General features: G+C 35.6%; 2 protein-coding genes across 3 annotated transcripts in view; one reads left to right on the forward strand and one right to left on the reverse strand.

Annotated features, from left to right (window-relative positions):
- Window positions 1-758: 758 nt before the first annotated feature.
- zgc:172323 (uncharacterized protein LOC564165 homolog) lies at window positions 759-9,661 on the reverse strand. Of its 2 annotated transcripts, none has more exons than XM_039749944.1 (11): window positions 9,409-9,661; window positions 6,759-6,897; window positions 6,401-6,550; window positions 4,904-5,023; window positions 4,211-4,306; window positions 3,984-4,118; window positions 3,659-3,769; window positions 3,234-3,344; window positions 2,940-3,064; window positions 1,827-2,000; window positions 759-985 (listed from the first exon to the last, which is right to left on the reverse strand). In XM_039749944.1, exons 1-11 carry the CDS (start codon window positions 9,627-9,629, stop codon window positions 892-894), a joined length of 1,476 nt encoding a protein of 491 aa, XP_039605878.1. In that variant the 5' UTR covers window positions 9,630-9,661; the 3' UTR covers window positions 759-891. The 2 variants fall into 2 exon arrangements, with proteins under 2 accessions (XP_039605878.1, XP_039605879.1); XM_039749945.1 differs by having other exon boundaries at window positions 895-980.
- A 10,358-nt stretch (window positions 9,662-20,019) lies between these two features.
- The window catches only part of ccnc (cyclin C), a 64,089-nt gene continuing 56,134 nt past the window's right edge, over window positions 20,020-27,974 (forward strand). The window contains exon 1 of the mRNA XM_039747590.1: window positions 20,020-20,237. Within this exon, the coding sequence (XP_039603524.1) occupies window positions 20,206-20,237 (32 nt within the window). The 5' untranslated portion in view covers window positions 20,020-20,205. The remainder of the gene's footprint in view (window positions 20,238-27,974) is intronic.

Here is a 27,974-nt window from a genome sequence, read left to right on the forward strand (position 1 = left end):
TAAGTCACAGTGAAAAATTAACTTAAACCTGTGTATCTTAAAGATGCTTAACTGACTATTCACTCTTAAAAATAATAGTTCTTTGATGGCACTTTATGGTTCTTTATTGAGTTATATGTTTCTTTGCAGAAATATTGTTAGACAAAATGCCATTTTATTCTGGGAAGAGCTCTTTGTGCATGAAGCTGGTTCTTTGTGTTTTGAAAATCTTCCTAATAAGTAGAAAAACATCTGAAATCTTTAATGTATGGTAGGCTGCCTAGCAGGACGCTAACGGATTAAGGTCTCAATAAACAAATGCTCTTCAGGAACTTTCATGTTGATGGGTCTTTTAGGAACTACAAATGGTTCAATATGGCATCATTCTAAAGAACCCCTCTAGCACCTTTATTTTTAAGAGTGTTCAAGAGAACAAAAGGCTGTTAAATGTCAGAATGTGTTCTTTAATGACAATTATAAGGAGGTATTTTCAGGTTCAACACATCTCCTTCATTAATTTCAAGTTTTTATTTTACTTTAAAAAAATGATTTATTGGTTATGCTAATACTTCAAACTCTCATCCAGTTATGTTTCACTGCCTTCTTTTTTATTTATTTTATTAAAAAGGAAAGTTAAATCCTTGTGTTGAATGTGTTGAAATTCGTGAAATAGTGTATTAAACATAATCAGAAAGTTTTTTGTTTTTTTTTTTACACACAAAACTGATTTTGTAATATTTAATGCACAAAAACAATTTCAATCATTGCTGATCATTTATTGCTTCATTGCAGACATAACAAAAGTTACAGGTGCCAGGTTTTCAGTTTTATCGGGTTTATAGCCACTGTTGTTAGCAAAATTAATATGCAAGCGGTCTACTTTGTTAGCTCATTGCTGTCAAGAACTTTAATTTACTCCTCGTCACTATCATCAGCAGCACCAGAAATCCTGATGGTCCGTTCTTGGGTGTCTCTTTGCACTTTATCTTCTTCTGTTTTAACTGTTCTAAGAGGAAACAAAATCCACCGTTAATTGTCCATCAGTACATAATTTAGATTATTTTCTAGTATATGTCACCACAGCAAAATAATTGTATGTTCACGGCCTACATGGTACAAAGAAAATTTGAGTTTCAATATAAAGCTGTTACTGAAAAAAGTAAGGTAATAATTCACACTTAATGTTTTCAATCTGAACCAATATACAGTAATTCTTTTTAGCTTATTGATCCCACAATTTTTAAGTTGGGGCAAATCATTTTAGAGTGATTGAGTGCAATTCACTTGTTTTTTACTGAAGTAAATCTATTTTTTAAGTTGTTCTCCTTTTTTGGCAGTTGAAAAGCCATCACGCTGGAAAGTTTGACCAGAAGAATATACAAACGGCACCTCAAACACAGCACATGAACAACCTAAAATATTAAGTTAAATGAAATAGGATTTTTATGTTTATTCCCTCTACCATAACTTACTTTGGTGCAAACATTTTTTTTTACTTTGATTGAGATCTGAAAACAAATATTTCAAGCTACAACACTAAATGACTAATCTTAAATTGCTTGAAAGAGAAAATTTACGTTGAATGAACAACATCAATGTTATACTTTTTTCAGAGCAAGACAGTTTCTGGTTGTCTAAACAATAACTATCTCATCATAAATAAGATTTCAGTTTTTTTTTTTTAATTTTACAGTTATAATGATCACTGATCAAATCTTAAATAAATGTAATTTTACATAGGTTTATTTTTCTGATGGAATTAAATGTACTTTGAATTATTGTATATTTTATAATTTCATAGTAAATATGTTCGATTTTATTTAATCACCCTTTAGGGTTACTTTTACCTTATGAGTACGGTTTTTCTTTCTGTCATCTCCACTGCCTGTTCCTTGGAAATGGTTTCAATGGTGCCAACCTGAGCTTGTCCAATCACACTAATTGCACCAACCAGTCCACCCATTAGATGTATGCCTCCAACTGTAGTTGCCAGTCTCGAGTCTTCACCCTCAATCAGTTTTCTTGACAAAACAAAAGAAGATACAGCTTTTATGTGAAAGTACTATTGAATAACACATTTTCAGAAAATTGATAAATGGATGAATATTTCTGCATGTATAGTACATATTTTCTGATGTGTTGAGTAAGTTATATTAAAAACATGTTGAACTTGTCCAATTAAAATTGCTCCAAAAAATGTTAATTGAGATTTAATCTGATGTACAACCCCCTAAACATATGACCTCTAACTAAACTGACAAACTCTTCATCATTAACCTTCATTTTCAGCATCTGCATTTATTGTCTCTGTCTCTCCAGCAGCGTCATGAAGGAGGGCTTTAGTTAATCTTGCTCTCTCAGGTTATCCTACTTTGGCACTGAGCATATCCATTAACGTTTAAACACTACCCAGCCTTTAAAGACAGTAGTTGGTATGACATAGCTGTTAAGACTTTGGATCTCCAACTCTGAGGTTATGGGTTCAAATCTTGCCATTGACATTGTGTGACTGAGAGCAATTCACTGTACCTGCTTGCGTTCCAAATGGAAAAAAGAAACTCAACTAATCGTATCTCAGATGTTGTAAGTTGTCTCAGATAAAGGTACCAGCCAAATAATAGTGAGGCTGGCATATAAGAATACATTTTCCGAAGATAACTGAAAACAAAATGGATTACAAACCTTTACATATTTCTAATTTTAGACTATTTCAAAGGAGTTTGTTATATCTCCTTCTGCCTTTAATAAAACATGGAAGGAACGACTTATTTAGCGAGATAGCACAGTTGTATTTTCTGTAAGCATGAGCTAGTAAACATTTTTAAAATGAACAAAATTAAATCAGTATGCCATTATATTCACACACAATCCAACTTGCAGGTCCTTTCAGTTATTGTAATTTTCTTTCTTTAGAAAAGCAAATGAAAAAAAAGACACAAACAAACAAAGGGTGCTACTACCTGTATGTGGCAATCTCAATATCGAGAGCCATTTTAATGTTTAATAGATCTTGGTATTCGCGCAAGTGTAATGCAATTTTCTCCTTGAAAGACTTCAGTTCTTCCTGCAGCTTCATTATTTTTTCCTGGAAAATTCCATAATAAGAAAAAACATCTTTCAGACACAGAATGATGCAAAGATGGTATATAGGTCGCCCGAGAACATGACAAAAGGACGTTTGATAGACATGAATTGGTGTCATACCGTAAACCTACAATGATCAAGAGTGGGCGAGAAGTGCAAAAGAAACCAACCTGTAATTCCTCGTACTCCTTTTTGTATTTTTCCTGTGCTTCCTTGATCTGTGCTTCAAGAGCAGCATTCCTCTCTTTAAGACTTTCTAGTTCTCTCTCTTTGTTTAAAATCTGTAAATACATTTTGAAAACGGAAACAATGTCACGAAAATCTGGCTATATCAAACAGTTATAGTTGTCACCTGTGGAAGAGAAAGTTAATAAGTATATTAAATATGTATTGTGTTTTATTAGAATAATAAATATGTACCTTTTTTGGCTAATGGGCACAAATGTGATAGCCTTTTAAGGCGACAATCTAACCCAACACAGACATCGTTTGAACCAAAGTCCACCCAAGACTCCGGGGCCATTGAAAACTCGTTTAAAAAGTCAACACCTCGGCAAATTGCCTTAATGATTAATATTGAGAACAGATTACTTACATCTCGTTTGCAACCCGCAATTTCTTCCCTCGTGTGTCTCACGTTCTCCACATGCTTTGTAGAGGCTCCGTTCAAGTCTACGAATTTAGATTTGTACCAGTCATCCATTTCCTACAGCAGAATTTTAGAGTAAATTAGTCCACACAAAGAAATCAAAATCTATCCATCACAGCACTCATTCTTACATGTGATAAGACTTAAAAACGGCTATTTAATAATGGATTCATCATACATTTTCTATTAAGTATCATACTCAATATCAATTTCTGGAATGTCATAAACTTATCAAAACAGACATATTCGGATATTATTTGTTCATATATACCTGTAAGTTTTTGGAAGCTATGTCTTCATACTGGCCTTGAATCTGCTTGAGGGCGGTGGCTAAGTCGGGGAGCGTGAAAGACATTTCAACGCCAGAGAAAGCGCAGTAGATTTGTTTCATTAGCTCTTCGATTTCCTAATGGAAAAATATATATGCATTCTTTATATACATGTCAATCTAACTGTGTTCCATGTATATATATACTCTATTTAGAATGTGTTCATCACCTCTTTGTGTACTCTGCGAAGGAACTCTATTTCAACTTCCAGGTTGTCCAGCTGTTTCTCGAGGGCTATACGTCCAGCGGTTGCTGCATCGACATCCTTTAAAAGACAAAGTGAATATTTATATTAGCATCAAAAAGTAAAGTGAAAACAATTAAATAATGGTATTTCGTTCATTCATCCATCCATTATCCAACCCGCTATATCCTAACTACAGGTTCACGGGGGTCTGCTGGGGCCAATCCCAGCCAACACAGGGCGCAAGGCAGGAAACAAACCCCGGGCAGGGCGCCAGCGGTATTTCATTCAGTTATCTAAAATATTAAAATTCACATTTCGACAGACAACTTCTGGGAATAAAATCTTGACAATCTGTTAATAATATCAGAATTATCACTTTCACAGATACTTAATGAAATATTGAAACATACTCTTCTCTACAATGATATTTTTTAAGTGTGAGAAACATTAAAACAATTATTTTGATTATCACAAGTATTATTATTAAAAACGTATTTTATGGCTTCAGGTGCTTCTGAAGGTTTTCATTCATCCGGAATACAACAATCCTCGTAGTCTTCAAATGAGTGGCGAAAGTTTTCAAGATTACACAGCAAGTTCATAGCCCTGCCTTGCTTGCTTTATCAATATGCAAATAACAGTAAATCGGAAAAAAAGGGAGCAAAACTTTCTTACAGGACGTAATGTCTCAATTTCCCTTTCAGCTTTCTTCCTTGCTTCTAAGGCCTCCTCGTACTTCGACTTAATCATTTCAAGCTGTCCAGCCATTGCCTCTTTTGCAGCAATCGCCATATCCTTTAAGAACAAAATAAATATGCAACGTTAATGTTTAGATTAAAAGGGTAGCATTATTTAGTAAGACGTAAATAAGACATCACATTTAACTGCAAGGGAAATATCCCGTTTTTTTGACAATGATGAGAAACGTGTGCTTTAGAAAGTTTATGCTTCGAAAGCCTGTTTTTGACCAATGACTGTTGCAATAACGCAAGTAGCACCTCAAATGAACGTGCATTATATAAAGATAAGTACAGTGTAACGTGCTTTTACATATATATTTTTCAAATACTGCTATGGAATAGCAATCACATTATGTCACCGAAAAGAACCATATGACATTATGCATATGTTGCCAAGTGGAGCATTTCCCTCACTAAAAGTGACAGTGTACTACAACAGATGTGATCTTTTCCAAACACACGCTGTGCTGCTTTATTCAGACACTGATTACATAAATTAATAGGGTATGGGATGTACGTAAAATCTAAATTAAATATTAAAAATGATATAGCGTCTACCTAAATCAAAACAAATATCAGGAAATATATAATTTATGAGATGATCATTACTATTACAGCACTTCCTTTTATATTGTCCGTGCTTACAGGTTTATTGATTTACTGGGTCTATCCCACTGTCTTATAATATAATATTATCAGACCAGCTCAATACAATTCAAATTCACTGGTTATTTATGGTTTAGGGGCTTGGGGAGAACGGTGGGTGGTTGGGAGGCATACCGACCGGTATGTTCAAGAACTCATTCATGCACTGCAGAGCTAATTCAATTGAAATACATTCGGGAGTTTCGGCCATCAAACGTAAGAATTTGTGTTTTCCAAGTACATTGAAGTATGCAGAACAAAGTGGTGGATCGGATTTTAGGTATCGATGATCAAATGCAGAGACTTGTTAAAACATCGATTAAGAAAAAATAATCTAAAAACGGCTTTAAAACAGAATTTGGATTCTTTAAGTCCTACAAATAATAAAAATCAAAATGCAATATCTGAATACAAAGCGTAGTAACGTTGATGAGCATTAGTTAAGTATGCGGCATTCAGTACGCCGTTTCTCATACAGTACGTTTACAAATCCACCATAAAAATATATGACACAGAATCAAAATAGGACTCTCGCTTCGGTGTTTCACACAGCTTTATGGAGATGCAAAAAGTAACTATTATAATACGATCTTCGCTTGCCGAGGATTTGCATTATGTATTTGTAAAGACGAAGAGCTGCTTGTAACTGCAAATCCCGACATGATGTATAAACTGTATAACAGAATTAAACATGTCTTCGAGGTTAAAGTATCCACTGACTCACTGCATACATTTTACACTTTTAAATTTTCTAAGCTCAGAGCAAGTCTTTACAGCACTTTCTTACCCTCTGGACCTTCATCTGATCTGCAATCTTCTTCAGTTCTCTCAGCTGCTCCTCGTAAAGAGCTCTCAGCCCGGAGGGCTTCATGAAACGTTTCTGAAAAGCCTCAATCTCGCATTCCAGCTGCTTGTTTTGTTGCTCCAAAGTCCGGACCTTAGCATTAATAGAAAAACATAAACATTTGGTTAAATTGTACATTTCGGAGTTATTTAGCTATATGAGGGCGTTCCTTTCATGCGGCTAGCTAAACTGGGCTAAACATTCCAAAAAAAAACATTTTGCTGCGTAGCTATAAATGGGTTCTTTTTGCTTGTGTTTTTTTTATTTTTGGAAACAAAAAGAAATTCAGTGCTGAACTTACCTTCTCGATGTACACAGCCAGTCTGTCATTCAAAGTGACCATCTCCTGCCTCTCGGTGGTTCGGGTGCTTAGGAATTCCTGGTTCGCTGCTGCGGCCGCATCGATATCTAAAGATGGCCCGGCACAGATGGCTCCCATGCTGAAATAAGACAGTTCATTAACGCCAATATCAATAACATCAAGAAACAACGATAAGCCGGATACCTTTATAAAACGGTTGATCCTTCATGGGGAAAATAACTGGTATAAACAAATTTTCCTGATTTCTTTATCAAGGGTGAAATCTTAAAAAAAAAATCTGCTCTCCATTGTGGCAGATACCCGTATGACTAGTGTCATCCAATACTTGTTCAATATAAGGTGTAATTCTGAAATGTTTTAAAAGAAAAGAAATTGAAGCAAGCATTTCAAAGTTACAGATGTAAAAAACATCAAAGGCATTTTGACTATATGAGTCCTCTACAGCTTAACAGCAGTGGTCAAACCACTTGACTTTGCTTTCAGATTTATATTCTCCGGTCAGCTGTAAACGAGCCGTGCGATATTCCTCACTTCAGTTTAACCCTGAAATTGCCTTCTTTGAATTTGTGTGAATTATCGAGTTTAATTAATTTACAGGATGTGGAATGGCAATTGTTTAGGAGAGACTATTGCAGTGGTGATGTGTTTTGTCTCATTATCTTCTTAATAGAAGTTTGTCCTTCATTAGAACACTGTAAAACAGATGAAATGTAAGTACTTCTTTGTGTTGAGTGCAGACGCATTTTAATGTCGAAATGTTCTGTTGCCAGACCTTGCTATTTTCATCCTCATCATCTTATCATCCTGTTCATTTTGACAATATGTCATAAAGCCAACATGATCATCGTCGGGTGTAACTGAGGGAGAGATGGACAGATTCTAGACGCTCGTACCTTCGCGTCTGTTTAAAACGAGTTCATTCCAAATCTTTTTACACCCACACATAGTTAATTATGGAATCTGTTACTGATCTAAATAAATAAAGGTTATTTCTGGAGTGTTTATATGAAAGGTTCTTTAAGGTGCCAACATAGTTCCAACAACCATTTTTGGTTCCAGTTGGATCCTTTTGTTTTTAAGAGTGCAAAAAACCTACCAGGAACGACTTTAGGGTGAGGGAGAAAATCGGTTTTATCACAGAAAATCCTTGTGGAAATTTTGAGCGGTTGGAAACACAACATAGACAGTGAAAGGGTTACTAACTGAACTAATGTGTTTTGGGTTTTTTTTACAAACCGAGACTGAAACAATATTTAATTCATTTACTCATTCATTCATGCATACATTTTCTTAACCTTATTTAAGGTTCCAGGAATTTTGTTGCCCATCCAGGTAAAACCGAATTGAAGGCAGGGACTACTCCTGAAAGGGGCTTCAGAGGACAGGCCATTCAAACTGATTGAGATCGGACCAATTTAGACTTAACAATTGGTGCAAAGTGTAAGCCTTAAAGTGTGAAAGAATTTAATGTACACACAAAGAAGACCTGCACAAAATGGACTAAGCTGGCATTTAACAACATTACGCTGCATTACACCAACTATCTTTTGACACATGACCATAATTGTATTTTCTTTGTGAAGTGCCCATATAAAGAGTGTTTTCTATAGTCCCTCTACAATTTTCAAATTTAGTATTTTCAGATAAATAGCTTTTTTTTCAACTTTAAAAGATGTAAACTATTTTTGACATTTAATGTAAAGTAAATCTTAAATTTTATGGTAAGTGTTAGTGTTTTATGTTGTGTTTGTGATACATGGATAAAACACAATATAACTCTTCAAATAACTGAAGCTGAAGTGTGATGTCTATTGCCTTATGAACAGTGTGATAGAATGTATTTTGAAGATTTCTTTATGTGTAAGCATGTAATTACAGTGATCACTGTCATAATAGTATCAAACCTCATGTAGTCTGTGTAAACAATAAATAGTCTAATAAAACAATCCATTTTACAATAAAAGTATTTAACAATGGTGGTATAACATTATCATTAAACATGCAAGTTCCTAATAACTCATTAAAAAAATTCAGCATTGCAGGGTATTGCAAGGCACAGGCCATTACAGGCTTACTCATGCTGAAGCCCATTTTAAATCACCTATTAACCTAAGATAAATGTCTTCAGAGGGGAAACCTGGGGTACAATTGGAAAACCACATGCATACTGTACATGGGAAGAATATATAAACTCCACACAGAGAAAGTGCAGACTGCAACATAAATCCAGGATGCTGGACCCCTGAATCAGCAACACTAACCACTAGGCCACCAAGCTGCTTTGTGTCATTATGTATTTTTCCTATTATTAATATACTTTATTCAAAATAGGTTCACAATGATGTTTAATGCAAAATAAATGTATGGCTTCAATAACATAAAAACATTAATGCAATGGTATATTTAATTATACAGAAATAACTTATAAATGCAATTTTATCAATTATGCTGAACTATGTAATCATCAACAATATAAATGTCCCAAGAGAATAGCAATTTAAGCAAAGCAAGTTCATAATGTTAAAATGTTTGTAGAAAAGGCAACAGCTTCTGCAGGATTAGGACTAGATTATGCTTGGCTAAGGGTTGATGTCTGAACTACACCTCTGCTTCTGCATTCCATATTTACCTTGAAATCCATGGTCTTAAGGTGGCTGTAGTTGTTCGTCTACCCACTTTACCAGTTGCTGATTTCATGGTGGCTGAACGGGTGAAGCTGGATGAACGCTGGCAGGTGTCTCTGGTCCGAGGAGGAGATGGGCTTGAAACCCGCACATGGTATAGAGCAGAGCTACTACTGTCCTCGAAATGGCGACGGTAAGAAGAAATCCTTTCTGGGCTTCGGCTCATATTGCTGGGTTTTCTGATTGTCTCCTTTTTGAATAATAAATGCTTCAGTGGGTTGACACCTTCAAATTGCAGCATAGAATCAAGAAGGGTCCTTTTTATAGTTTTAGTTGGGCCTCTGATGTATCCATGAGACATCACTTCTGGAATTTCCAACCTATGTACAAAAACATGGCAGACCTTCGCTATGAATATTTGTCAAACTCCTGCTAAGAATTTAGTAAATTAAAAATAGAAAGATTAGCCAATTAGGCACCACAGTGATTTAATTCCTTTGGATGTAACTGAAGTTTAATTGCATGTAAAGAAGGCCAAGGAGCAAAATTGTGGAATCATAATATTACAGAGCTAAGAAATAAGGGACATTTTTGTCTTTAAGAGTTGACATAAATTGTTATCAGTTGGTAAATAGTGCTGACAGGAACAAAAATGCGTTTTGACCATTTGCACATAGTTTTATACTGTAGGTATTAACAGAAAGTATAGGACAGCACAGAAAGACCATTGCAGATTGCTACCAATTATTTTCACACAAAAACAAAAGGCTATTTATTGGTATTAAACCTAAGCAATTTCTTTAATATATAAATCTCATTTTTATTGTAAATTCGGGTCTAGTACTAAATCTGTGCCCAACTCTGTGCTATACGGAAGAGTGGAGACTATTGTGAAATCTCCAGGCACATGGCAGAAACAACACTGGACAGGATTCCAGGCTATCACAGGCTGTCCAAATATTTTTTTACATTTATTAAAGTCATTGTTATTCCAAAAATAAAACTGATTTATTCTTTAATTCATTCAATGTATACATTTGGACAGAGGCAGTGGTGCTGTAAGAATTATGTTTCTGGACTTCTCTAGCGCCTTCAGCACCATCCAACCTCTGCTTCTTAGGGACAAACTGACAGCCTGAAGAAGGACACCTGGACAAACTGGTGAGGAAGGCAGGCTCTATTGTAGGCACAGAGCTGGACAGTTTGACATCCGTGGCACAGCGACGGGCGCTGAGCAGGCTCCTGTCAATCATGGAGAATCTACTGCATACACTGAACAGGATCATCTCCAGACAGAGGAGCAGCTTCAGCAACAGCCTACTGTCACTGTCCTGCTCCACTGACAGACTGAGGAGATCGTTCGTCCCCCACACTCTTCAATTCCACACGTTAACATTATACAAAGTTATTGTCTGTTTTACCTGCATTTTTATCACTCTTTAATTTAATATTGTAATTTATCAGTATGCTGCTGCTGGAGTATGTGAATTTCCCCTTGGGATTAATAAAGTATCTATCTATCTATCTATCTATCTATCTATCTATCTATCTATCTATCTATCTATCTATCTATCTATCTATCTATCTATCTATCTATCTATCTATCTTGCCTGTCTTGGCAATTTAACCGACCTTGGGCAGCATTGCTTTAATAATCTTTCCAAATTTTTCATTTGTTTCATTAAAGGAACACTAAAGACACTGGAGTAATCTGGTGAATTTGTACATCTGTGATCTGCTTTTATGAAGTCATATTAAAAATGTTACATTTTCTTATAAGACTATTCAGGTCCATTTTAAATTGATAATTGGGCTAATGATCCATTAGTTTTTCAGATCCTTAAATTATGATCAAAGGACAGGTCTTATACTGACATCAATATACATAAGGTCTGATCCCCACTCTCTATACAATATGTCAGTATGTAACAGTATACACATGCCTACAGATTTTCAAAACAGAGTAATCCAGGCAAGAACACTGAAACCACACGGAGAAGTCATTCCTGCTGATAATCAAGACATGTGCTTATGATTTGTAAGGTAACTTTGCTGATAATCATCTTTATATATAGAATTCTAGAGAACTTTGTATTGTCGGCTTGGTCAGAATATAAGAAACCAAAAATTTCAAGGGGATAGCTTCTGAAGTTGAAGATTACTGTCAGATGTACACAATACAATCAGATCTACTTGTAAGTCTCCCACGGACTAGCGATAGTAGTTTAATACTAACAACAGATAATAATACAATGGTATACATTAAACACAACTACATATACTGTATATTAGCACTATTCACGTAATTGTCGGTAAGAGTAGCGGCTGAGAAACCTCATAATTTATGCATTTAATTGATCCAATATTGATTGCTTGAAGACAGAGAGAAAGAAAAATGACATATACTGTCTATGAATATACTATATGTCTTAGACAGAAGGGAGATGTGTATCAGTAATACATTGATGCTGCCATCACCAAGCTCTTAGATGTTGTGCAGTCCTGAAGTAAGAAGGCACTATCCCAGAATATAATACAGCTAGTAAGATACATGCTTTTCTTCACAATAGAGTTCTTAGCAAGTTGTTGACACAAAATGTATACTCTGTTCTAAGCTATGGGCTATAAACCAAGACATTTAGAATTAAAGGAAGATTAATTACAGTGGCACAGTGGTAGTGCTGCCGTCTCACAACAAGGAGATCAGGGTTTGCATCCCAGGCATACTCTTTGTGGATACTGAAAGTTCTCCTCATATCCACATGGGTTTCTTGCCAGTGCTCCATTTTCCCCCCAAAGTCCAAAGACATGCAGATTAGGTAAATCCGTGTTGCTGAACTGGCCCCGGTGTACAGTATGTGTTTTTTGCACTGTGATGTACTGGCAGGGGGGTTTCCAGGAATGTAATTCTGACTTATGCACAATGATTACTATGATAGGCTCCAGTTTACCTACAACCATCCTGAGGATAAGTGGGTGAGAAAGATGGATGGATGATGGAAATTAAATCAAGGTTTATAAATTTTAATTCCTGAAAAGTTGGAAATGGGAAAATGGTATGTTTCATTATGAAATAAAATATATACAAATACCTATTCTACAGCTTTGCAATAACAATTTGGATTAATATTTTCCCTTGTTTTATTCCCTTTGAATGTTTTATAGTATGTCAACCCAGTACAAGGTTTCAAATGTATCTGTTGTTCCACTTTTGAGAACAGATAATTTTATGTAGAGAAGAGATTTCTATGCAATCACATGTTAATAAAATAAAGTCATCAATGATATTGAATGTAATCAAATGTCATGACCTTTAAAGTGAGTGCTTTTAACAACTGTTTAATAAAGACAGTTGCATCAAATAGCTGTTTGAGGTATACAAATTAGTCATCCAAATTACTAGCAGGGAGCACATATGATGAGGACAGAAATAGCGTTCTTGAAACACCTATTGTAGTTTTTTTTAAATATAGTAATTTATAAAGCATTTGCATCATTTAGGGTTTTCTCATCTTATATCATAATTTAACATGTGTAATAGGAGTGATAGCTCATTTATGCCAATTGTGTAGTGATTCTACAGGCAGAGATATTACTATGAACAATCTGATGAGAACAGGAATCCCTGTATGTTTACAATACAGTTAAATAATAACAAATAAAAAGTTGTGTGGTTTGCTAAGATTTTTTTGATAAAGTGAACTTCTGCCAGTTTATATACATATTATAGCTGCAAATATGCAACTTTCTACCCCAGGACACACTTCATTTTGAACTAAATCATAATGACTTTAGCCTAGTGACTTGAAATCATTACATCCATCCATCCATTATCCAAACTGCTATATCCTAACTACAGGGTCAGAGGGGTCTGCTTGAGCCAATCCCAGCCAACATAGGGTGCAAGGCAGGAAACAAACCCCAGGCAGGGTGCCAGCCCACCGCAGGGCACACACACACACACTAGGGACAATTTAGAATCGCCAATGCAGCTAACCTGCATGTCTTTGGACTGTGGGAGGAAACCCACACAGACACGGGGAGAACATGCAAACTCCACACATGGAGGACCCGGGAATTGAACCTGGGTCTCCTAACTGCAAGTCAGCAGCGCTATCCACTGCGCCACTGTGCTCTCCTGAAATCATTACAGGATGATAAAAATTTTTCCCAGTTTTTGCAACATTTTAGAATATTCTGATACTGCAAAAAACTCACATACTGTATGTCTGACTGTCTAGATGTTTATATCTTCAAAAACTCCCTGACTACACTGGCTGTTTCATATGTTCATATGCAAAGCTGATTGATTTTTGAGCATTAACCTGTTAGTTCCATCAAGTAGCTTAATATAAAATGACGAGAAATTAAAGAAAATGTTTATGTTTATGTTGAAATAACACACATGAAATAAATATAAAATGGTCATGTAATGAATGACAACCTAGTTAAAAGAGCATATATCCACAAGTCCACTAATAAAAAAAATTAAATGCAGAGCATATTTCAAATGAGGCTGCGGTTGTTAGTAGAAAGCTACAGTACATATGTCTAATCTGTTCAAGTTGTGTTTTTTATTGGCTGTTTAACTGGATATTTTTTTTAAGAAATGCATTTTTATGTGTAGCACATATGGTATAACTATATATAACAGGTGTGCATTTGTGATTGTATAGTTGATTAGTTGCCTCAAGGTTGTATTCATGGACCTTTAAATTAAAGGCCACTTTAGATAATATCATCTACCAAATAATAAAAGGTAAAAGTCATTGTATTAATATGAAACTTGATGGTGTTATGGTTATTTAATAAACAGTCAAACTCCAAATGACTGGCATGCAGGATGCAGCTGACTGCTCTGTGTGTCACTTTGTCATTGTGTATCACATTGCGCAGATGGATAATTTGCTGGAGTCTTTACCTTAATTAAAATTTTCTTATCGCACTAAAGTACTGCAGTAGACTAATTTAGTAACCATTTTCAATGCACAGTGTACATCTCTAATATTAACATTAAGACCATTAAATTAAGATAACCAAAGTGGCCATACGGGTAGCATTTGGGCCTGGGGTGTTGCATGTTCTCCTAAAATGATTTCTACAAGTTGTCTTTAGAGTTATGTGAAGTATTTACACAAAAGGTGTGTATTTATAGCCTGTGTCCAAAACAATTAGAGGAAGGCTTCTTGTAGAGTTCCCATGCAAATGTCACCTAGTCTTGTTAGAAGGCGTAATTAGCACTTGCAAAAATTCTTTCCAGTTAAGACAGTTCATGAAGTCTTGTGAAAATGTAAGTTAGGTCATTATTGCTTAGTGATGTGAATGCTGCCTAAATAAGCTTGACTGCTGAGCTATAATATTTATTGGTATTGCATTTCTATGAAGAATGTCATAACAAAAAATAAATTTCCTTAGTACATGCAATTTTCCAAACCCACTCATTCAAACATAGGGTCACAAAGGGACAGAAACAGCAAAAAATAAATTGTCGTAGTGCATTTATTTTTTTAAATCCACTCATTCCAGTACAGGATCACTGAGGGATTGAATCAACAAAATATCAAAAAATCAGATTGATGAACTGTAAAAGGGGCACTAGTTTTTTGGGGGGTTTTTTTGTGTTAAAAATACCAGTTTCAGAAGGACCATTCCGAGCCTTTTTAGGTCCCAAAGCTGAATACCTGCTTTAAAATGTTTCACTCCTTTTTTCTGTGTGAGTAAAGGGGCCCTAACTGACCACAGAGCTCAAGTGTCATTTAGCTTCCTTATACCAGGACTTGGCCCTGGTGTCAAAGCTACAAGGTAGCCTAAGTTTTAAACCATGGGTGGGCAGATTCAGTCCTGGAGGGTCGTAGTGGCTGCAGGGTTTTGTTCCAACCCAATTGCTTAATAAAAAGCACTTATTGCTCAAGTAACACTTCTGCTTCACTGTAGTTGTCTCGCTCGTTAAGATTTTAAACCCTTATTGCTTATTTTAGTCTGAAACAGTGTAGTCTTGGTTTTTAATTGCTCCTTATTAGCAATAAGATGCAAATGACAAAAGAAACCAGCATTCCTCCATTTAGCTTGTTTCCATTTACACCTGTGTGTATTTATCATGCACTGTTGGGTTTAATTAAATACTTGGAAGGAAAGTGAAGAGAAAAAAATTAAACACTTAGAATGACTTGTCTGTTTTAGACTTCAAATCATTTGGATGATATCCTTAGAAATGAAAAAAAATCTAGGATATGAGAATGAGTTGACATGGCAGAGTTAAAGCACTAGCAAGCCATGAAATTAAATAATTGACAAGGATTGGCTTTTAATTAAGCAACTGGGTTGGAACAAAAACCTGCAACCACTGCAACCCTCCAGGACTGACTTTGCTCACCTGTGTTTTAAACCATAGACCAAGTTTTAGATCCCAAACTGGTCACTGATTGTGTGAAGTCTGTACATTTCATTTATGCTCACATGGATTTTCTTTATAGTTACTCCACTTTCACAACACACAACAAAAATGTGCACATTATATAAACTGGCACAGTGTGGGTGAGTGAGAGAGTTAGCTCTGCAATGGAGTACACCTGTTCAGGGAGCTTTAACATTATGCACCAAATGAGGCTTTGATGTGCAATGGGAAAATTTGCAGCTTTACATTTCCTGGGCTGTGTTTCATGCCTGGCAGAGGGGACTACTATGTGGACACTTTATGTCTGAAGTCTGTAGATGGGCCAGCAATCTAAATAAAAATGAAATCAACAACATGGTTACATTTGCAGATGGCATTAAACCAGTTGGAATGATGGATACCGTAGATTTATAAAAATTGAGCAGACACAAGGCAGATAAAGTTTAATGTAAATAATAGTAAATTGTACACCTAACAGGTAAAACTATTTAATGTAATATTACACATTATAACTTTAATATCACCTTACAAGAAGGACTTAGAATTGCCTATGGATCTGCCCTTGTCCAGATGTGTAGAAGTAATTAAGAAGTCTAATGGTGTGTTGAGTACAGGTTAAGAGAGGCTATTATAAAGCTTTGTTACACACTTATGGGACACTGTTTAGAACAGGGGTGTCAAACCAAGCCTGGAGGGCCGCACTGGCTACAGGTTTTCATTCTAACCCTTTTCCTAATTAGTGACCAGTTTTCACTGCTAATTAAGTTCTTCTCCTTTCATTTTAATTGCTTTGTTTTTAAGGATTCAGTCCTCTGAATTGATTCTTTTCTTCATTAAATAACAGCCAAACAGAAATGAGATGTGAAATGATCCAACAGATGACCACCTAAACTGGAATTTCGAACTCCAACCAGTTTCTTACTGAGAAGCTGATTCTTGCTGTTAATTAAACCCTTATTTAATTCCATGGCTTGTTGCTGCTCTCATTCTGCCTCAGCAGACATTTCCCAAACTGTTGATTTTCTGTTTTTTAAGAACACTTTCAAAATGTTTTGGTGACTTGAGATATCAACCTTACAGAGGCCTTCACCTTTCTTTAATTTCAGATATTGTGTGATGGGCAAAGGTGAGCTGGCACCTTGTTTCATGTCTCAGTATTGTTTGGCCACTAATTAAGGGAAAAGAGAAAACTAAGGGGCCCAAGTCAAGTTAATTAAAACTAAGGCAAAAGAAGTTAATTAGCAGCAAAAACTGGTCACTAATGAAGAAGATGGTTAGAATGAAAACCTGCAGCCACTGTGGCCCTCCTGGACTGGAGTTCGACACCCATGATTTAGAATATCGTGAGTAGTTTGGGCTCCATGTTACAAAAAGTACATAATGCATTTTAGGACTCCTAGGAAGAAATTGTTTCAGTTTATGCCAATGAAGATTAAGAGGACCATTTTTGAAGTGTTCAAAATTATAAAAAAGCTGTTTTCTTCCATCTTAAAAATATAGACACTTTCTAAATATGGAAGGAACTGACAAAATTAATTAATGCATATATTTGTAGTAGAATTAACAACTTAGTGGTTGTTTGTATAATGCTAAGGTTTAACTACAATTGTTGTACAAAAAGTGTTTCTCCTCAGCCCTTATCATTCTCTGGCCTTTATTTCTCTCTGCCACTGCAATTTTTCTCCTGTTGTTCTTCCGACTATGGGTTCCACTATCATATGGACAGAGATGGCTTTAATCTCTAACTTGGGGTCACTTCCAGGCCAAGCCACAGATTCTCTTCCAGAGTCAGTGCTTACCCTTTTTGGCTATAAGGACACAAGACTAGAATTTCTCCAGTTTCCTATATCCTTGGACCACCAATTCCTTGGTACCCCTTAAATAGCACCATCACCCTTGCAGCTTATATACTAAACAATGTCACTCCTGCAAGTGTGGTGCTGTCTACTTTGTTCTGGAGGGAAACAACTTGATCCATTTTCCTGGTTTTTGATCATAAAAAGGTAATATATTCCTTCTCTCTCAGTTTAGTACCATAATGACAGAGTACACTATTCAGCACACACACATTTATTTACACTGGGATAATTTTGAGTCAGTTAAACAAGCTAGATAGATTTTAGGATGTGGAAGGACATCTAGAATATCTGGGGACAAACCCAAGTAGTAATGTGGAGAAGGAGGAAAATTTCACATAGAAACTGACAAGACTATAATTTGAACCCGGTCTCCTGGGGCTGTTGTAATCACAATTACTTAACTCTGCTTTGCATGGGGTTTATTTTTGACAGTTATTTATGAGTTACTGTTAAGAATCTGTTTTGGCATTCACTGTTAATTTAATGTTTAGGTATTGTTTTTATAACTAAAAAACCTGAGCACTGCTTACCCTGCAACTACTCTATTGCCTGCTCCTTAAACATAGCCCATCATTTCCTAGTCTTAAGACTATTTCAATTAGATCTTTTGTTTATTTCATTGTTTTCTCAAATTTGTCAATTTACCATGACAGTCATAATAGAAACCACGGCATCACAATGTCATACGATATAAATATACATGTTTTGTAAAAGGGGTCACCCTCCAGCAGTACTGCCACAGAAGCAATAATGTTAAGGGATCTACAACTATATCAACAGATGTTTTTATTTTGTAAACAGAATAATACAAGTGAGACCTAATAGTACAATGGAAAAAGCAAAGAAACAACATACTGATGTTCCTCTGGACCTACCTACACACTTAAAAATAATAGTTCTAAAATGACACTTTACTGGGTTACACGATTCATCATAGATCAGTTGCTTGACAAAAGTCCATTTTGTTTTGGAAAGGATTTCTTTCATATGAGATTCATATGGGCATTTAAAAGGGTCCTAATATGTGGAAAAGCATAAATCTTTAATGTATTGTAGAATACTATCAGGATACTAAGAGAGCAAGATAACCTGAACTCAGCCTGTGCTATTATATGAGCAGGAGTCATTTTAAAATCAGTAACCCAGTGTTATTTTATGAATCTGTTATTCATGGTATAACAAAAAGCAAGGATAACGATAAAGAGTTGGGGTGCCATGCCAGCCCTCCCATATAATCTGTTGCAGCAAATTAAAAAAAAAAAAAAATATGCAATTATTGAGGAGTCAAATCTGCAGGTGCACGTTCAAAACAGAAGTGTCCCAAGATGGCAGAGTTTCCCATTTTGTGCCCTTCTGAGAGGAAGAGGTGAGTCCAGGTGGATGGACACCAGAAGTGACATCAGAGGTGTTCTAGCCATCAATTAACTGGTCTGCAGAAGAAGGAAGAGAGAGAGGCATTAGGACACAGTGCCAACCCCTGGAGTGGTGGAAGAAGTGCAGTTACTAAAGCCCTCCGCTGTTCCCTATGCAAATGGCTTTGTATGGAACCTGTTACAGGTCTAAATCACTAAAGATTCATTATGGAGTCTTTATGTGTATGGTTCCCCTAAAGCATTATTCTTAAAAACCACTCTAGCACCTTTATTTTTAAGAGTCCATTAGGAGTCTGGCTTGAACACTTAGCCAAGTCCCAAGTACCATACCACAGTGCTCAATTCCCACCTTCTTATATTCTTTCATACTCTAACACCCACCAGTGAGACTTCACACTACCTCTAATTCCAAATCTAGACTCAGCTCACACCAGTGCATATTCTGAAGTGTCTCCTAAGACATTTTCTACCCAATCAAACACCCACACCAAATGATAGGATCTGTCATTGAGAAATCTTGTTATTTACATCCTTTTAATGCAGTTACTAGCAATTATAGAATGCTTTTAAGATGTTCTGGCAGTTCAGAGTTAGCAATTTCAACATCCTGGTTTTATAATCTCGTGCCCACTGCACTCTGTGTAAAGTTTGCTCCTTTTGACGGTGTGTGTGAATTTTTCTCTCTGTTCATATGTTTATTTCTCACATTGCAAACACCAAGGCATATTGTTTTTTCTGGCCAATTCCTACACTGAAAGATTGAATGACTTACTTAGGGTTCATACAGTGAGTGTAAATGGGAAACTGGACTGGATTTACTTTGATGTAATTATTATTTTTAAATGGTAGGTAATTTGCCGAGATTAAACTATTTAGTCCTGCGTTGGAAACAAATGCATAAAAAGATTATAAATTGGCTTTTCATCAGACTGTGTAAACATTCGCTTTTTTCAGTTTCTGAATGGCCAATGCTTCGTTACCGGAACCTTTGTTTTGGCAACGTTACTGTATGAGGGAAGATATTTTTTGTGCACACGAGCTCGAAGGAAATTCGGTTTAATCGAGCTACGAACAAAACATTAAAGAAGTTAAATCCTAAAGATAAACGACAAATAAATCATCAGCAGTACTTTGCAATTTAAAAGGACATATATTTTCTACCTCTTTTTGGACATCATGGCAGGGAACTTCTGGCAGAGCTCGCACTAGTAAGTATTCGATTCTAAACGATAACGTTTCTGGAAATTAAACATTTTGGTTTTTAACCGGGCTTTAACATTATATGATTTAACTTCCGTTAAATGCAGTTTATATAAACTGTTAGGAAATAAGCTAGTCTTTTCGTCATGATTCTTACAGAAAACGTTTATTTGTGTTTGTTTTCGATGTAAAGGTACTTATGTACAGTATACAATTCTTCTTTGTATCCCTGCACTATTTTCATTTTACCGTATAGTAAAAAAAACAACTTTGTTTATGTTTCTGAAGTATTATCCTATTTCTGTACATTTTAAGAATATGCCTATAAACATATTTTTGCTTATTTTATCCCCACTTGTTTCGCCCTACTTGCTAAGCTTCCGAGTGTGTGTCCTCCCGGCAAGAGTTAACAGAAATTTGTGTTTTGCTGTCGTTTAGAAGAGGAACGCTGACCGTAATGACCATTGTGTGTGCTCTGGAATATGACCAAAGGTCTCCCGACACAGGTTGTGCGAAATTGTAGCACAAGTAGTGGATTATTAATATTTTGACACTGGTCAAGTCTAATGTAGCTGGAAAAATATCGAATATTTTACTATGTATTTGTTGAGTTTTGTGTCGATCGTTTTAAATTTTTAAAGTCGTTTTTCCCTGATTTTTCTCATATATGTAGCTGGCTGTTTAACTTAATAATGGTGTGATTTATTGAATTTTCACTAGGTGCCTGATGTAACGAATCAGTTAAAAAAATCATTTTTTTTAGTTTGTTTACCATAGCACAGTGGTTATGTTGCTACCCTCACATTTCCAGAGCCAAAAGTTTGAAGCTTGGACCATCCACTGTATACTTTGACAATCAGAGCAGTTGTGATGAGAACTGACCTTTCAGCCTAACAAGCTCCTGTTCATGTAGATTCTCAAGTTGACACTTGAAAGTTCCTAACGTTCTTCTCTCCATCATACTACTTTGTAATGGGATACCATGTGTCAGTGATTCTTTAGTGTAAAGAGACTTTAATTGTGTCATCTCTTAATCATGGTTAAGTAAAATCTCCTCATAGCTCATATTTCACAGTCTTTGAATGAGCCTACTTGCTCTTCCCTGGTACATTTACTAGTGTTACTTTGTCCCTTTTGGAATATGGAGATCAAAACTGTATAAAAGTACTCCAGGTGAGTGCATTATATAGCGTAACATCTGTTGACTTAATTAACACAATGTCTGGAGTATAACCTAACATCCTGTTAATCATCTTGATTGCTTCTGTATACTGTCTTGATGTAAATAGTGGTAAGTCCACTCTGACTCCTAGATTCTTCTCATAAGGCGTATTTTCAAGTTTAATACTCACATAATGCATCCTTCCTAAATCGCTTATCCAGGCGACAAAAACTTAACATTTCTACTCTCAATGTGTTACCTTACAGTTACTTAAATTAAGTTTTATGTATCACAAATCTGCCTAAGCCTGTATGCTGTCCAGGTCCTTCGGCAATAACTTGACTGCATCATCTGATTCTGAAAAAATTCCCCTCACCACAGCTGGATAGATGCTTTATTTTTCCTAGTGGTATAATTGGTGTTTAACAGAAGATCAAGAAACATCACAATAAAACCACCTTCAAATACATACAAAGAATTGCAGAAACGAAGAAACAAATTCTGACTTAACCAAAGATAGAGCAGTCACAGTAAGGCATTATATAGTCTAACTGCTATAATGTAAAGGATTTCCAGTATATTTTTTTGATACATAGCTCTACTGAATAATTTATAAAAATTGCACTTGGCTATTACAGAGTTACAAAACATGTAAATAATTACAACATTAAATAAACAGAGTCTGGTCCCTATATACTGTAGTTCCTTGTGTTATCTGCCCAGTCCAGCTTGACACTGATGTGGACCCTCAAGTGCTTCTAGTAGTGCACCCCTTCCGTGTCCATTCCCTAAATAGAGATTGGACATATAGTCTGTATGAGGCAGACAGTGTTATTAACTGGTTTGTTAGTTTCACTAATGTTAAGTTGCAGACAGTTTTCTTTGCACCTAGAAACAAAGTTCTCCAACCAGACTTATTTACTCTGCCTCATCCTGCTTGTCAATATGCCTTATTAGTGCCGGATCATTGTAAAATGTATGCAAGTGAAATGATTTGATGTATATTTATTGTCCAGGACACTATGGTCTCATCCACCTGCATATCCCTGATATTACCCCCTTTACTTAATGTGAGCTGATTTTATACCTACTTACACACCACACTTTGAAATCCCACTTGTTTTAGTTTTATTACTAGCCTTTCATGTGACACCTTTTACCCTGTCATAAATCTTCTGAAAAATGAAGATATATACAATCACATACACCTCTCTTAGCATATGCTGTTGTTGCTTCCTCATAGAATTCCTCCATATTGCCGAAACACAATCTTCCATGTTTTATCCCGTGCTGACTGATTGGTAATACATTTATCTGTAATGCATGTTAACATTACTAGCCTATAGTTATTTGGATCAGGTCAATTACTCTTTTAATGCAGTGGGATAGTATTTGTTAGATTCCTGTCCTTAGGAGTTTTCCCCGTGTGCTAAGAACATTTCCAAAAAAACTTGTGCCAAGGGTTTAAGTGTTCCTTTTTAATATTTTTAAAAATTACAGTTTAAACTATTTTCTGTATTAGGGTGTCTATAACATACTCCTAATATAATGCATCAATTCCCAATTGTTTCTATTCTAGCCTAAGTATCCTCATTAAGGTGTGACTCATCATCTAATTGAAGAAAGCTTGTGTTCTCTTCCAGTTTTACATAAATGTTGGCTCCCCCTGTCATTCCTAAATAAAGTGTACCCATCTATGTTATATTTATGGCCATCACTTTTACATAGCCAGGTGTCTGCTAATATAGTACCATAGTTGTGTGCAACTATACTGTATGTAAATCCAACTCGCATGTTTTATTATTAATACTCATAGGATTAAGGAACACAGTTTTAGTGTATTTATTTTATTATTATTTTTTACTATAGTGGACTATAGTTTCAAAGTTATTATATATATTTATATGTATTTTGCTGCTTGTCCCTTTATGTGAAATTATAAACCTGGCCTGTGTGTGGACTCAGAACATATTCTCCATGTTGTGTTTTTTTTTCCCTCATCCCTCTTCAAATCACAAACATACTTAAGTTTCTTCAGTTGACAATTCTAAATTCATATTGTATGAGTATGGACTTTACGTAAGTGTGCCCCATGGCAAAGTCCATTTTGGTTGCTGCTTTGTGTCTGATGTTGTCGAGCCCACACTATCCTAATTTGGATGTAGTGAATTTAATAATGGCTTGTTACTCTGAGCATCATCATTTTGGTTTTTGTCTTAAGAACTATTGAACACTAGCAAATAATCGAAAAGAAAATTTTTGAATATCCACTTTTTGTTCCTGAAGGAACATTGTTTTTTCTTTTCTTTCAGACAAAAAATTGTTTATGTTGGGAGAAAATATACTGCTTCAATGTTCTAATGACATAACTTGCCAGCTTGAGTCATGCATGACTTTGTGGAAATTTTTCATTGCTGTACTTAAATCAACTTTGATTTTTGTAGTAAATAATATTTTATATATTGCATTAACAAACATGAAGCATTGTTTTAGTTAGAGGACTTAGTGTATTGCATATCAGATTTTTCAAACAAGTTAATGAGTTTGTTTTGTCATACAATCAGAAAACAATAAAGAAAAACAAAATGTGAAACACTTCAAAATATGCAAAAAAATAGGATCATGTTGTTAGTAAGAAAAAAAATTTTTTTTTTGTAACATCCATTTTTTTTATAATCTTCCTTAGATTCATTTCTTAATCATATTTTATTGTTCTTGTGTTATCCATGTAGTTTTCAGAACCTCCCCAATTTTCTTTTTTTGCTAATGGAAATGTATTTACAGATACAAGCCTAACCTGAATGGTAAACCCAAATTGAAAATTATACTTTCCTTTTGGAATTTACAGCACTGAATAAATACGGTATCACAACATTGCTTTCAGTACTATATCATTATTGAATCATTCTTTTTCTCCCACTTTGGTTTCTGCAATAAAATTACAAGTCCTTTTTATTCTTTTGCTATCTCACATTAATCATTAATATGAAGGCAGAATATAAAGAAATACTTAAATGGTTGCTTACTTCATTCTTACAGTAGGTAGGTACAGGTGATTTTGGAGCCAAAGAGAAGGCACTAGTCCACTGCAGAGTTCACCAAAACACACAGAGACACATGGAGCCAGTTAAGTCGCAAATTAATTTGTAAACCTTGTGATACTTTGGTGGAGAGACAGCCTATCCTGAAGAAAACTTGACAGATAATAGGCGAATATCCATCCATCCATTATCTAACCCGCTATATCCTAACTACAGGGTCACGGAGATCTGCTGGAGCCAATCCCAGCCAACACAGGGCGCAAGGCAGGAAATAAACCCCGGGCAGGGCGTCGGCACACACACACACGCACACACACCAAGCACACACTAGGGACAATTTAGGATCACCAATGCACCTAACCTGCATGTCTTTGGACTGTGGGAGGAAACCAGAGTACCAGGAGGAAACCCACGCAGACATGGGGAGAACATGCAAACATAGGCGAATATGCAAACTTCAAATGAATACTGCTTTTCCAAGGAATATACATGCACAACATCTGTTTCCTCGGTTTGTAGTAAGGTATACTGGATTTTCACTGAAAATACCACATATGAAAACAAAGTTTAGAGATGATGCATACTATAGTAATAAATGATGACCTATAAGTTGTACCTTTTCAGTAGGTTGACTAACATGCTGTTTTTTTTAACTGAGTTGTGGACTTAAATAATTCCTATTTATTTGTCTGTTAAGTTATTTACTTAATAAACACAAGTGCAGAATACTCCTTGACATTATTTGCACAAAACATTCACAAGTTTTGTTATCTTTTTATGTTTAGTTTACACTGCAGTATTGACTAAATATATATTTCAATAGTTTGTGTTATTTTTCTCTCTAACATCATGCCAATTCTTACTCTCTGGGGCTTATTCTTTATCCAGTTCCCAGTTTAATGTGATCAGATGTTACAGATAATCTGCCAATCGCCAGTGCCCTACTGACACTGTTTTGATAGGTAGTTGCTGTCCTCCATACTGACAGTCCAGGTTTCCGATTGCATTGTGGTGCCCTCTGTAATGCTATTCTACTTCAGTTTCCAACTAATAGGAGCTACAGGCAACTTCTGCTTTGATGTCTCTTCAGACAACAGGTCAGCCTGCAGTTGTGCACATACACATTCAATCTATCTACCTTCATTTAATGAAATTTTAGTGCTGTCATCAAATTTTGCAGCCCTGCACATTTGTTGGCAGTAGCAAGTGCTGTAGAAAATGATCATGCTGAACTGTAACTAGAGTACTCCCTGCTGAAATGAAACATGCATGGATCAACACAGAAATACAAACCTATCTAAAAGTAGAACATGCAGTGTGTTCTAAAGGAGGAGCAATTTTCTGCAATGACACACATTTTCAAAATAATATTTAAGTAATATTTCATAATAATTGTGGAAGGGTGTTTACTGTTGCCACCACACAACACTAGTAGACTAGATGTGAATTTTAACCAGCTCACCAGTCGATGTCTAGTTTGCACATTCTCACTTCGTCTCCATGGGCTTTTTTTCTAGTGTTTTCTTCCAGCATCACCAAAAGATACCAATTACAGATTAACTGGTTGGATGTTCAGTGTACTGAGCAATAAACTAGCACTCTATTCAAGATTGGCTTCTGCATTGTGTCAATTGCCGGAGAGATAAAATGTGATTAAGTAGGTTCAGTAGATTGGTGCATGGATATTTAAAATAGCAAAAATAGGACAATTATCATGCCTATAAAAATGAAGTTGTAAGTTTTATTATTTTCTGAAATTTAAATTGATTTAGTTTATTTTGGGTCTGTCCTGTGTGGAGTTTTTATGTTCTCCCCATGTCTGTGTGGGTTTTCTCTGGATGCACCAGTTTCCTGCCACAGTCCAACGATATGCAGGTTAGGTGAATTAGCAATGCTAAGTTGGACCTAGTGTATGGTTGGGGTGTGTGTGTTCGCCTAGCAATGGACTGACGTCCTGTCCGGGGTTTGTTCCTGCCTTACTCCCTGTGTTAGCTAGAATAGGAATAGCAGACCCCCGCGACCCTGTTCAGGACTAAGCAGTTTTGAAAAAAACTGACTGACATGTTTTTCAAACAATAAATGTTAAATATATGTTTAAGAAAGCATATATTTAATGACTGCATCAGCATTCCATTAAAAAGTCATAAAATTGCTCATTTTAAGTTACACAGTTCTCAATTTCCTTACACGTGTATAGGAAGAAAAATACATCTTTGAGGGCTATGCTTTAAAACCGAATAGCTGGTAGTTTGTGTTCTGAGCAGGTAATATATCTAACAATATTTAGAGTTCAGGCAAAAAATTGATATGTATCAAATTAAGTTAGAAGACATCTTGTCAGACTTTCAGAAAAATGGCATCTATGCAATATTGATATGATATGACAGAATCTGTATGGCTGCAGATCAGCAAATAACATTAATAACTGATGCAACTCATGTAGTTTGTTACTTTCTGAAAGATGTATAATTTCTGGTAGTTGAAGATTTTTATTTATATTTTTCAATGCAATTCTGTTATTCAAAGTGTTTTCAGTTTATTATTTAATTTTTTTGCATTGTACTTTTTTTAGGTGATATTTTATAAACATGCATCGTGCTGTTTTAGGCTTTTTTTCTTTGTGGAATGCACATTTATTAAAGATTTATGCAAGGCTGAAACTCCGATATCAAGTGTTTTTTATTTTGTTCACCTGTTTTAGGAATGAGCATAGAAAAAGAGTTTGAGTGGAAATTTGAGATTGGAGATATTAGTAAAATGTTCCCATAATTCTGGCTTTGGGCTGACCTAATGCAGTTCACATTTAAAAAGTGCACAGCCAGTTGAATGCCAATACAAAATGAAAATGTCAAAAATGAGAGTTGGAAGAAAATTTCTGGCTGACACAAGATACCTGCTAGCTATTTTGGAAACATTATTAACAGTGGGGCACATATCACAAACAAAATTGTTTTCAATTTTATGGCATAAAAAAATTCAACCTTAATTTTGTGATGTGTTCAGTGCCAATGGTTATTTTTGTTAAATATGTGTTTGACTTATGAAAATGTGGTATAGTGGGTAGGAGCACATAGCTACCAACTTGTAAAACACAATATCTGCCTACGAGACAACAAAAGTCAATTTGTTTTAAAATATTCTACAGTGATCCCTCGCTGTACCGTGCTTCGACTTTTGCGGCTTCACTCCATCACAGATTTTAAATGTAAGCATCACGGATTTTTCGCTGGTTTTCTGCGGACAATGGGTCTTTTAATTTATGGTACATGCTTCCTCAGTTTGTTTGCCCAGTTGATTTCATACAAGGGACGTTATTGGCGAATGGCTGAGAAGCTACCCAATTAGAGCATGTATTACATATTAACTAAAACTTCTCAATGATACAAGATATGTTTCCTGCGCGATGCTTCACACACTTAAAAGCTCTAACAGCCCGTATTGATATTTGATTGTTTGCTTTTCTTTGTCTCTCTCACTACATTCTCTGACATTCTCTGCTCCTGACGGAGAGAGTGTGAGCAGAGGGGCTATTTGCTTAGAAG

This window comes from Polypterus senegalus, chromosome 3, assembly GCF_016835505.1.
Source record: "Polypterus senegalus isolate Bchr_013 chromosome 3, ASM1683550v1, whole genome shotgun sequence".
Lineage (NCBI taxonomy): Eukaryota > Metazoa > Chordata > Cladistia > Polypteriformes > Polypteridae > Polypterus > Polypterus senegalus.